General features: G+C 40.8%; 1 protein-coding gene across 2 annotated transcripts in view; it reads left to right on the top strand.

Annotated features, from left to right (window-relative positions):
* The window catches only part of RBBP8 (RB binding protein 8, endonuclease), a 103316-nt gene extending 91936 nt beyond the window's left edge, over positions 1-11380 (top strand). For both annotated transcript variants that reach the window (XM_023207796.1, XM_023207797.2), the window contains exons 17-19: positions 2122-2218; positions 8131-8272; positions 11034-11380. In XM_023207796.1, the coding sequence (XP_023063564.1) occupies positions 2122-2218; positions 8131-8272; positions 11034-11131 (337 nt within the window). In that variant the 3' untranslated portion in view covers positions 11132-11380. The remainder of the gene's footprint in view (positions 1-2121; positions 2219-8130; positions 8273-11033) is intronic.
* The last annotated feature ends 397 nt before the right edge of the window (positions 11381-11777 follow it).

Genomic DNA, 11777 nt, shown 5'->3' with positions numbered 1-11777 from the left:
CTGCACGTTATGCACATGTACCCTAGAACTTAAAGTATAATAAAAAAATAAAAATAAAAAAATAAGTGAAACAGACTTAGTGCTGATATGGAGGAAGTTTCAGTGGTCTAGATTGAAGATCAAACCAGCCACCACATTCCTTTAAGCCAATGCCTAATCCAGAGCAAACCTCTAACTCTCTTTAGTTTGAGGAAGCTGCAGAAGAAAAGTTTGAAACTAGCAGAGGTTGGTTCATGAGGTTTAAGGAAGGAAGCCATGTCCATAATATAAAACTACAAAGCAAACAGCAAGTACTGATATAGAAGCGGTAGCAGCAAATTATCTAGAATATCTGGCTGAGATCAATGATGAACATAGCTGAACTAAACAACAGATTTTCAGTGTAGATGAAACAGCCTTTTATTGGAAGAAGACGCCGTCTATGACTTTGATAACTAGAGAGGAGAAACCAGTGCCTGGCTTTAGAGCTTCAAAGGACAGGTTGACTTTTGTTTGGGTTAATGCAGCTGGTGACTTTAAGTTGAAGCCATTGCTCATTTACCATTCCGAAAATCCTAGGACCCTGAAGAATTATGCTAAATCTACTGTGCCTGTACTTTAGAAATAGGACAAGAAAGCCTGGATGACAGCACATCTGTTTACTGCACAGTTTACTAAATATTTTAAGCCTACTGATCAAAAAAAAAAAGATTCCTTTCAAAATATTGTAATCATCCAACGGTTTGTTGTTGTTGTTGTTGTTGTTGTTTTGGTTTTTTTGAGACGGAGTCTCGCTGTGTCATCCAGGCTGGAGTGCAGTGGCACAATCTCGGCTCACTGCAAGCTCTGCCTCCTGGGTTCACGCCATTCTCCAGCCTCAGCCTCCCGAGTAGCTGGGACTACAGGCACCCGCCACCACACCTGGCTAATTTTTTGTACTTTTAGTAGAGACAGGGTTTCGCCGTGTTAGCCAGGATGGTCTTGATCTTCTGACCTTGTGATCCGCCCACCTCAGCCTCCTAAAGTGCTGGGATTACAGGCGTGAGCCACCGAGCCCGGCCCCAATGGTGGTTTTTTTCTTTTTTTCCCACCATACAAAGAGCTGATTCACTGAGACAGTGATATTATAGTAGAGAAAGAGTGTAATAATTGCAAAGCTAGTCAAGTAGGAGGACTAGAGTTGTTATTATTTAAATCACCTTCCCCCAAAATTTGGAAGCTATGGTTTTTTTTTGTTTTCGTTTTGAGACAGAGTCTCACTCTGTCGCCCAGGCTAGAATGCAGTGGCGCAGTCTCCACTCGCTGCAACCTTTGCCTCTGGGGTTCAAGCTGTTCTTGTGCCTCAGCTTCCTGAGTAGCTGGAATTATAGGCCTGTGTCACGATGCCCGGCTAATTTTTGTGTTTTTAATAAAGACGTAGCTTCGTGATGTTGGCCAGACTGGTCTCGAACTCCTCACCTCACGTGAGCCACTGTGCCCATCCAGCTTTATTATTTTAGCTCAGGATTGCTTTTGCTATTGCTATGTCTTTAGTGGTTTCATACTAGTTTTAGGATTGTCTTTTATATTTCTGTGAAAGCCTGGGCATGGTGGCTCACGCCTGTAATCCTAGCACTTTGGGAGGCTAAGCTGGGCAGATCAACTCAGGTTAGGAGTTCAAGAGAAACCTGGCCAACATGGTGAAACCCTGACTATACTAAAATAAAAAAATTAGCTGGGCGTGGTGGCACAAACCTGTAATCCCGCTACTCTGAAGGCTGAGGCACAAGAATCACTTGAACCCGGGAGGTGGAGGTTGCAGTGAACCAAGATCATGCCATTGAACTCCAGCTTGGTCAACAGAGCGAGACTGTGTCTCTAAATAAATAAATATTTCTGTGAAGAACATTATTGGTATTTTGATGGGGATTATACTGAATTTCCAGATCACTTTGGATAGTAAATAGTTTTATTTTTTTTAGTTAGAAAAAAATACCCATAAAAATACTTGGTGTATTTAAGATAAGCACTTAATAAGTATGTGATGAAGCAATATTTTTCTAACATACTGAATAAGCATTTCAAATAAAATGAATGAATGTTTTGGGGATTATTTCTCCTCTGAATTCTCAGCTTTGTTAATTTAATTCACTTTTCCCCCAGAGAGACTAGCTTGCAAAATTTTCCTCATATTGAGGTGGTTCGGAAAAAAGAGGAGAGAAGAAAACTACTTGGGCACACATGTAAGGAATGTGAAATTGTAAGTACTAATGTAAATAGTAATTTTTTTTGAGTATGACTTTATAGATAATAAATGCATGATTTTAAAATCACATATACAAACCATATTTGTTATAGAAACCTCTTATTTGAGCCAGGCATAACAGAAGGAATAAGGAGTATTCTGGGTTGGGTGCGGTGGCTTATGCCTCTAATCTCAGCATTTTGGGAGGTCGAGGAGGGCAGATCACTTGAGGCCAGAAGATCGAGACCAGCCTGGCCAACATGGCGAAACCCCACCACTACTAAAAAAATACAAAAATTACCTGGGTGTGGTGGTGCACACCTGTAATTCCAGCTACTCAGGAGGCTGAGGCATGAGAATTGTTTGAACCTGGGAGGCGGAGAGTGCAACACTGCACTTCAGCCTGGGTGACAGAGCGAGATGGTCTCCAAAAAAAAAAAAAAAGTATTCTGGCTGTGACCTGAGAGAGATAAACAGATGAAAAACCCTCTCTTAGATTATGTGAGTCTGGGGCATAAGCCCTGGTTCTTATGGCCAGCTTAAGACATTCATGCCATTTTTCTGTATTTGCATTAGTTGTTGCCCCTTGTGTTATGTTATAGCAAATGCTCCTATACATATACTATTTAGGGAAACCTTTGGTAGTAGTCCGAGGTGGGTGAATCACCTGAGGTCGGAAGTTCAAGACCAGCCTAGTCAACTTGGTGAAACCTCGTCTCTACTAAATTACAAAAATTAGCTGGGCATGGTGGCAGTTGCCTGTACTCCCACTACTTAGGAGGCTGAGGCAGGAGAATTGGAAGCGGAGGTTGCAGTGAGCTGAGATCATGCCATTGTGCTCCAGCCTGGGCAACAAGAGTGAAATTTCATCTCAAAAAAAAAAGCATTATTTTCACCAGCATTCTCAGGAAATTAGGTACGCTCTTAATTTTTTAAAAATAATTGGTACCACCAATGTAAGTTCTTTTTTTGTTTTTTTGTTTTTTTGGGTTTTTTTTTGAGACGGAGTCTTGCCCTGTTGCCCAGGCTGGAGTACAGTGGCATGATCTTGGCTCACTGCAACCTCCACCTCCCAGGTTCAAGCAGTTCTCCTGCCTCAGCTTCCCAGGTAGCTGGGATTACAGCTTCCCAGGTAGCTGGAATATCCCACCATGCATGGATATTTTGTATTTTTAGTAGATACAGGGTTACACTATTTGGCCAGGCTGGTCTCGAACTCCTAACCTCAACTGATCCAGCCACCTTGGCCTCCCAAAATTCTGGGATTACAGATGGGAGCCACCATGGCCAGCCAAGTTCTTTTTTTCTTTTCTTTTCTTTTCTTTTTTTTTTTTTTTTTTTTTTGAGACAGAGTTTTGTTCTTGTTGCCTAGGCTAGAGTGCAGTGGCTTGATCTCAGCTCACCACAACCTCCACTTCCCGGCTTCAAACGATTCTCCTGCCTCTGCCTCTGCCTCTGCCTCCGCCTCCCGAGTAGCTGGGATTACAGGCATGCACCACCATGCCCGGCTAATTTTGTGTTTTTAGTAGAGATGGGTCCATGTTGGCCAGGCTGGCCTCGAACTCCCAACCTCAGGTGATCCACCCACCTCGGCCTCCTAAAGTACTGGGATTACTGGTGTGAGTCACCGCACCAAACATTTTTCTTCCTAAGTAAGATACAATGAATAAACAGTTAAACACTTACATTTTTCCTTTTATACATTGGCTGTCTGGATGTTGAAGTAGCTGGTACAGACATCCCTTTGTATCTGTGGAAAACTGGCTTCAGGACCTACTGTGGATACTAAAATCACAGATGCTCAAGTCCCTGATACAAAATGACATATTGTTTGCCTATAACCTATGCACGTTCTTTCATTATGCTTTAAATTACCTCTAATTACTTATAATCCCTATTACAATGTAAATGCTATGTAAATAATTGTTATACTGCATAGGGAATGACAAGAAAAATAGTCTGTACATGTTTAATACAGATGCAGGTTTTTTTCCTGAATATTTTTGATCCATGGCTGGTTGAATCCATGAATATAGAACCCAGGGATGTGAAAGGCCAACTGTACTGATTGTCCTTTTACTAAATAGTCCCAGGCAGGTTCTATTTTGACCTGGAACATGCTGTTTTTATTTCTTCCCTTGTCCATTAGCTCTCAGATGCCTGCCTTCAGCAATTTAATTCCCCTTTTAAATTTCCTTTTTAACCTATGGGCTAGAAAATTTGATAACCAAGCACATTAAAATTATATATGAAAGTATGACTAGATTGTAATGCAGGTAAGCATTGGGTAAAAATATGCTCTTATGTACTAACAATGGGGATCACTATTTTGAAAAGCAGTTTGGCAATACAAGCAAAAGCCTATAATGTGAGTTCATGAGTTTTCATTACACAAATTCAATATATCATGATTTCTTAAAGAAATGGTCCGCATTGAGTAAATCTCTGATTTTTAGTTATATCCATAATTCTATGATCTAGAACTAATCCTACTAGTTAGAAAAAAGCTATTTTGATAGAAACACTGTTAAGTTGCATTCATTCTCAATAATCATTTCCTGTGCTTTCTGTTATCCAATCTCTGCAAAACATTATTGTGTACATTTTAGTTTTTCTAGTTAATTTACGGAGGAGGGTGAATCTGTTCTGTTACTCAATCATAAACAGAAGTGGAAGTGCCAGTCCTATGTACTTAAATACTAACTATAAGCTTGCAGTTCTGAAATGTATCCCATTGCCTATTCTACAAGTTGAGTGTGCAATACTCATGTGGATCTGCAATAGTGATCTCAAATTTCACGTGTCCAAAAACAAACATACAATATCTGCCCTCAATTCCCAAACCTCACCACTGAGTCTCCTGTATGTCCTGAGATCTTGTAGTTGTTCACTACTTTTTTTATTTCACATCTCAATAACTTACATATCAACAAACCCCATTGATTCATTGATTCTTCCTTCAAAATATATCCCATATCAGGCCAGGCGCGGTGGCTCAAGCCTATAATCCCAGCGCTTTGGGAGGCCGAGACGGGTGGATCACAATTTCAGGAGATCGAGACCATCCTGGCTAACACGGTGAAACCCCATCTCTACTAAGAAATAGAAAAAAAAAAAAAAAACTAGTCGGGTGAGGTGGCGGGCACCTGTAGTCCCAGCTATTCAGGAGGCTGAGGCAGGAGAATGGCGTGAACCCAGGAGGCAGAGCTTGCAGTGAGCCGAGATCTGGCTACTGCACTCCAGCCTGGGCAACAGAGTGAGACTCTGTCTCAAAAAAATATATATATATATATATATCCCATATCCATCCACTTACTATCACCACCACTAATGCCCTGGACCAAGGCAACATTTTTAATTTTTTTTTCTTTTTTTGAGATGTAGTCTCACTCTGTTGCCCAGGCTGGAGCACAGTGGCACCATCTCAGCTCACTGCAAGCTCTGCCTCCTGGGTCCATGCCATTCTCCCACCTCAGCTTCCCAAGTAGCTGGGACTATAGGCACCCGCCACCACGCCTGACTAATTTTTTTGTATTTTCAATAGAGACGGGGTTTCACTGTCTTAGCCAGGATGGTCTCGATCTCCTGACCTTGTGAAATGCCCACCTCAGCCTCCCAAAGTGTTGGGATTATAGGTGTGAGCCACTGCACCCGGCCAACATTTTATAATTGTAATAGCTTCGGAGTGCTCTCCCGGTCATTTTTTTTTTACTCTAAAACTTTTATTTTGACTGGGCACACGGGCTCACGCCTCTAATTCCAGCACTTTGGGAGGCTGAGGCGGGTGGATCACCTGAGGTTAGGAGTTCAATACCAGCCTGGCCAACATTATAAAACCCTGTCTCTACTAATAATACAAATATTAGCTGGATGTGGTGGTGCATGCCTGTAATCCCAGCTACTAGGGAAGCTGAGGCAGGAGAATCGCTTGAACCCAGGAGGCAGAGGTTGCCGTGAGCTGAGATCGCTCCATTGCACTCCAACCTAGGCGACAAGAGCAAAACTCCATCTCAAAAAAATAAATAAATATTTATTTTTTTTAGAGCAGTTACAGGTTCACAGCAAAGTTATACAGAAAGTACATAGAGTTCCCATGTACTTCTGTCCTCATTCTCTTACTTTTCATTCTTATCTCTTAACAATGTACTTTCAGCTCAGCAATGAATGGCCTTTTTTTAGAATGAAAGTTAAATCATGTCATTCCCAAAATCCTTCAGTGTCCTCCCATCCCACTAAGAAAAAGAATCTAAAGTCCTTATCAAGACAATAACCTCTGGCACTGCACTTCCTCTCTGATTTCCTGTTCTACCACTCACCCATTTGCTTGCCATCTTACAGCTGCACTGACCGACTACTGTTTCTCAAGTATGTTTTCATTCAGTGGCAGTGTTTTTTCCAGTAATCCCTGATTCTCTAAGGTCATTTCATCCCAAAGCCCAGACTAAGGTAACAAAGGCTTAAACTTAGGGCAGTGAGAATGATGAAAAAGATACCTGCATAAAGTTGTTTCACACTTCTTTAAAGCCTTTAATCTATGTAAAATAGAAATGTATTAAAAGCTTTTACTTCAAACTTAAATTCTAGTTTTAAGTCTGTCACTTTCAATAGGTGATATCTTTAGCAAATTACCACTTTCATTTTCAATTTCTCAAGTGTAAAGTGAAGGAATTGGCTGGATTAAATATGTGATTCTGGGTGGCTCACGCCTGTAATCCCAGCACTTTGGGAGGCTGAGACAGGTGGATTACTTGAGGTCAGGAGCTCGAGACCAGCCTGGCTAACACGGTGAAACCCCGTCTCTACTAAAAATACAAAATTAGCTGTGCGTGGTGGCACATGCCTGTAGTCCCAGCTACTTGGGAAACTGAGGCAAGAGAATCACTTGAACACAGGAATGGGAGGTTGCAGCGAGCCAAGATCATGCCACTGCACCCCAGCCTGGGTGACAGACTAAGACTTTGTCTCTCAAAAAAAAAAAAAAAGTGATTCTGTCCATCTATGTTCTATTAAACCTTATACTACTGCTTTGTTTTCATTAAGTCTAGGCCTTAAAAACCTGTATAATTTTTACATATAATTTTATCCTTGTGTGCATGAAGTTCAAATTCTTTGTTTTCACAATTGCCAAAAAATAGTATGCTTTTGGCCGAGACGGGCAGATCACGAGGTCAGGAGATCGAGACCATCCTGGCTAACACGGTGAAACCCCGTCTCTACTAAAAATACAAAAACTAGCCGGGCGAGGTGGCGGGCGCCTGTAGTCCCAGCTACTCGGGAGGCTGAGGCAGGAGAATGGCGTAAACCCAGGAGGCGGAGCTTGCAGTGAGCTGAGATCCGGCCACTGCACTCCAGTCCGGGCAACAGAGCGAGACTCTGCCTCAAAAAAAAAAAAAAAAAAAATAGTATGCTCTTGATCCTAACTGAAACCTTAAAGGGAGAACTCATGGAGCCTACAACATTCAGATCTAAATTATTTTTTAAAACCATAGAGATAGGAAGATTATTTTGAAACACACATCATATTCAAATAACAATTAAGAAACATGTAGACCTCTGAAGTTTTGTTACTGGCCTAATAAGGATAAAGACTTTCTACCAGTGTATAAATCCGCTGTATCACTAAGCACACTGTCAAGTTCAACTGGCTTTTCTTTTCTTTGCAAGACTTTATTGATGAAGGAAGCACTTTATTGGTTTACATTGTGATACAAGCTCCTTTTCTCATCAGTGAAGCAGGCACTTCACAGACTAACATCAATACTGTCTGTAAGAATTAATTACTAATAGTATCATCAGTGAGGATTAAGTTTCCTTAGAATGCTGAATATCTTAGTAAATGGCTTTTTTAGCTTCTAGTTTATAATCAATAAGCATAACACTCCATTTAGTATTCTTCAGTGAAAAAACTTACCAGTTTTTATTATTAGTATTATGCAGATATGCCAGCAGAAGAAAGAGAAAAGAAGTTGGCTTCCTGCTCAAGACACCGATTCCGCTACATTCCACCCAACACACCAGAGAATTTTTGGGAAGTTGGTTTTCCTTCCACTCAGACTTGTATGGAAAGAGGTGAGAGTATAGATTGTAACATTTTATAATTAATTTTTTTAAATACTTGGCTGGGCACAGTGGCTCACGCCTATAATCCCAACACTTTGGCAGGTCGAGGCGGGTGGATCACCTGAGGTCAGGAGTTAAAGACCAGCCTGGCCAACATGGTGAAGCCCCATCTCTACTAAAATACAAAAAATTAGCCAGGCATGGTGGCACACGCCTGTAGTCCCAGCTACTCGGGAGGCTGAGGCAAGTGAATCGCTTGAACCGAGGAGATGGAGGTTGCAGTGAGCCAAGATTGTGCCATTGCACTCCAGCCTGGGCGACAGAGCAAGACTCTGTCTCAGAAATAAAATAAAATAAGATAATAAAATAAAATACTGGCCGGGCGCGGTGGCTCAAGCCTGTAATCCCAGCACTTTGGGAGGCCGAGGCGGGCGGATCACAAGGTTAGGAGATCGAGACCATCCTGGCCTACATGGTAAAACCCTGTCTCTACTAAAAAAATACAAAAAAAACTAGCTGGGCGAGGTGGCGGGCGCCTGTAGTCCCAGCTACTTGGGAGGCTGAGGCAGGAGAATGGCGTGAACCCGGGAGGCGGAGCTTGCAGTGAGCTGAGATCCGGCCACTGCACTCCAGCCTGGGCGACAGAGCAAGACTCCGTCTCAAAAAAAAATAAAATAAAATAAAATAAAATACTGTGTATGCCCAAATGTGAACATGCACCTTTTTTTCTATGGTTCTCTTTACCTTTTCTGCAGGTTGGGTGCTAGTGTTGTGACATAAAAACATTCCTAAAGATAAAAGGACTCTTCAGTAATTTAGTTGGAATTAGAGATTGGTTATATCACTTTAATGTGATTGTGCTTATATTATTCTGCTTTACCAAATTTCAAAAAACAATTTCTCTTTCATTCTATCATCAAAATGATTTTTTTTTTTTTTTAATGTAGGGCCTTACTCTGTCACCCAGGCTGGAGTGCAGTGGCATGCACAGTCATGGCTCACTGATGCCTCCGACTTATGGGCTCAAACTATCCTTCTATCTCAGCCTTCCAAGTAGCTAGGACTACAGGCATGTGCCACCACACCCAGCACTTTTTTGTTTTGTTTTTTGCTAGAGACAGGGTCTCACTGTGTTGCCCAGGCTGGTCTGGAACTCCTGGCCTCAAGTGGTCCTCCTGCCTTGACCTCCCAAAACGCTGGGATTACAGCCATGAGCCACTGCACCCAGCCAAAATGACTTTAGCTGTTCCAGAGGCCATTAGTTATCTCAGTTGATCGTTCAGTTACAGATCAAACTCCTTTTACTCTTTCCCTTCGTTCTCACTACTGTACCTGACTTGTCTTAAAAAAAAATACTGAGTTTTATGAAAACGGGATGTGTCTTCTGGTATGTGATTGAAAAGTATAGTAGTGTTTAGAATATTTATGATTTGACTTTTTAATTAATTAGTAGCCCTCAGGCTTTAGGCCTGTGTGTGTCAGTTATAGATAAATATCTAAAATTTTTACCCACTAGAAGAAAAAATAGCATTAAATAAATGGCAAATGATAAAATTATACCACCCAGAATTTCATTTCAGCCTTGCCATCTTATGGAAACTATTCTCAGCTGGGCACAGTGTCTCACACCTGTAATCCCAGCACTTTGGAAGGCCAAGATGGGAGGATCCATTGAGCCCAGGAGTTCAAGACCATCCGTGGCAGCGTGAGACCCTGGGTCTAGACGAAATAAATAATAAAATTAGCCAGGTATGATGGCACATGCCTGTGGTCCCAGCAGTAACTCAGAAGGCTGAGATGGAAGGATTGCTTAGGCCCTGGAGGTAGAGGCTGCAGTGAGCCGTGATTGCACCACTACACTCCAGCCTGGGCAACAGAGCAAGAACCTGTTTCAAAAAAACAACTAATTTAATTTAATTTTGAAAAGCAACTGTTCTCAATGAAGAGTTCTGATGATTTAACTGCACAAGGAGAGAGAGAGACCTTCACTTTTAGAGAAGCTCCAGATGTTTAACGGTAGGATAGTTTTTCCAAAAGATGCAAACTCTCTGACAGCTTTCACTGTGTTTCTGCTTTCCCCATTATTAAGCTAGATTGAGTCACCTTTGATGTGATATCTCACTGCCTGGTCACCAGATAGAATCAGTCTGGATAGAGCCTGTGATTGCACCCCTATGCGTATGGCAGAGCAACTACTTCCCCTGAAAATTACATACTTAGAGACACCTTAGGAGATCTAATAGTCTGAAGGGTATAGAGGGATTGTCATCTATTGAAATAGCTACGTAAGAAGTGTTTTTGATAAGTACCTGAAATTTATAATAGAGTTCATGTTTAGCACTTTGTCCCCCTTTGCAACTACCTATAGGAGGCAGAATCGGAAAGTGTTTAAGAATTCTGGTTCTGGAATAAGAAAGAGCTTGGGCCAGGTCCCAGCTCCTCTACTTGCTAGCTTTGTGAACTTGAACAAGTAATTTAACTTCCTTGTGTCTCTATTACCTCATCTGTGAAACAGGTATAGTAGAAACTACTTCAAAGGAATGTGAGTTAGATGATGTGTGCAACCATTTGGTAAATGTTTACTGCTATCATTATTATAAATGAGGAAACTGATGCTAAATAGTGAGATCAATCATCAGCATCACAAAGCTAATAATCAGAAGAATTATATAAACTTACAAAGCATCAAATAAGAAATGTTTACTAGATATAAGCTGAAAGAAATACATGTTGCACATACAGTCTTCTAAGTTTATGGTTTGTTTTTAAGGTTATATTAAGGAAGATCTTGATCCTTGTCCTCGCCCAAAAAGACGTCAGCCTTACAACGCAATATTTTCTCCAAAAGGCAAGGAGCAGAAGACATAGACGTTGAAACAGAAACAGAAGGATGGAGCACAGTTTTTTCCTTCTTAGTTATTTATAGTTAAAGTTGATATTAAACATTGGTTTTTTGATCTTCTATAAATGGATTTATAAATCAGTTTTCTATTGAAAATGTTTGCGATATTTTGCTTTTGCACCTTTAAAACAATAAGGCGCTTTCATTTTGCACTCTAACTTAAGAGTTTTTATTTACTTTATGTAGTGATACCTAATACAATTTTCAAAATACAACAGTTGTAGTCTGTGATTTGTTCCCTTTCAGTTCTTTTCTTTTTACTTCATCTTCCCTTGGTATTTATATTGAGCAGTGACTTCATTTTAATCATTACAGATTTTTCTTAATCAGTTGCTCTTCTCTAGGTCATACCAGTGTCTAGCATTTAAGTCTTTTTTAAAAAAAACAAAAACAAAAAAGAAAGGCTATATTTTAATAGTTTTTTAAAACTCTCCATCTTTTGTTGAATTGGAATCAGGTACTACACTGTCATAAATTCCTTTCAAGGTGACCACAAATATCGACTTTTTTTCCTTTCTCATATACTGTAAACATTATTCTCTGATCTGGTCCTAATTTTCCAGCTCTTCACATGTTTTCTTTTCATCATACTCCCCCGCCCCCCGAGAAGGA

The sequence above is a fragment of the Piliocolobus tephrosceles genome, chromosome 18, assembly GCF_002776525.5.
Source record: "Piliocolobus tephrosceles isolate RC106 chromosome 18, ASM277652v3, whole genome shotgun sequence".
Taxonomy (NCBI): Eukaryota; Metazoa; Chordata; class Mammalia; order Primates; family Cercopithecidae; genus Piliocolobus; species Piliocolobus tephrosceles.
Note: the sequence above shows the minus strand (reverse complement) of the source record. Positions and strands in the feature narration are given on the sequence as shown.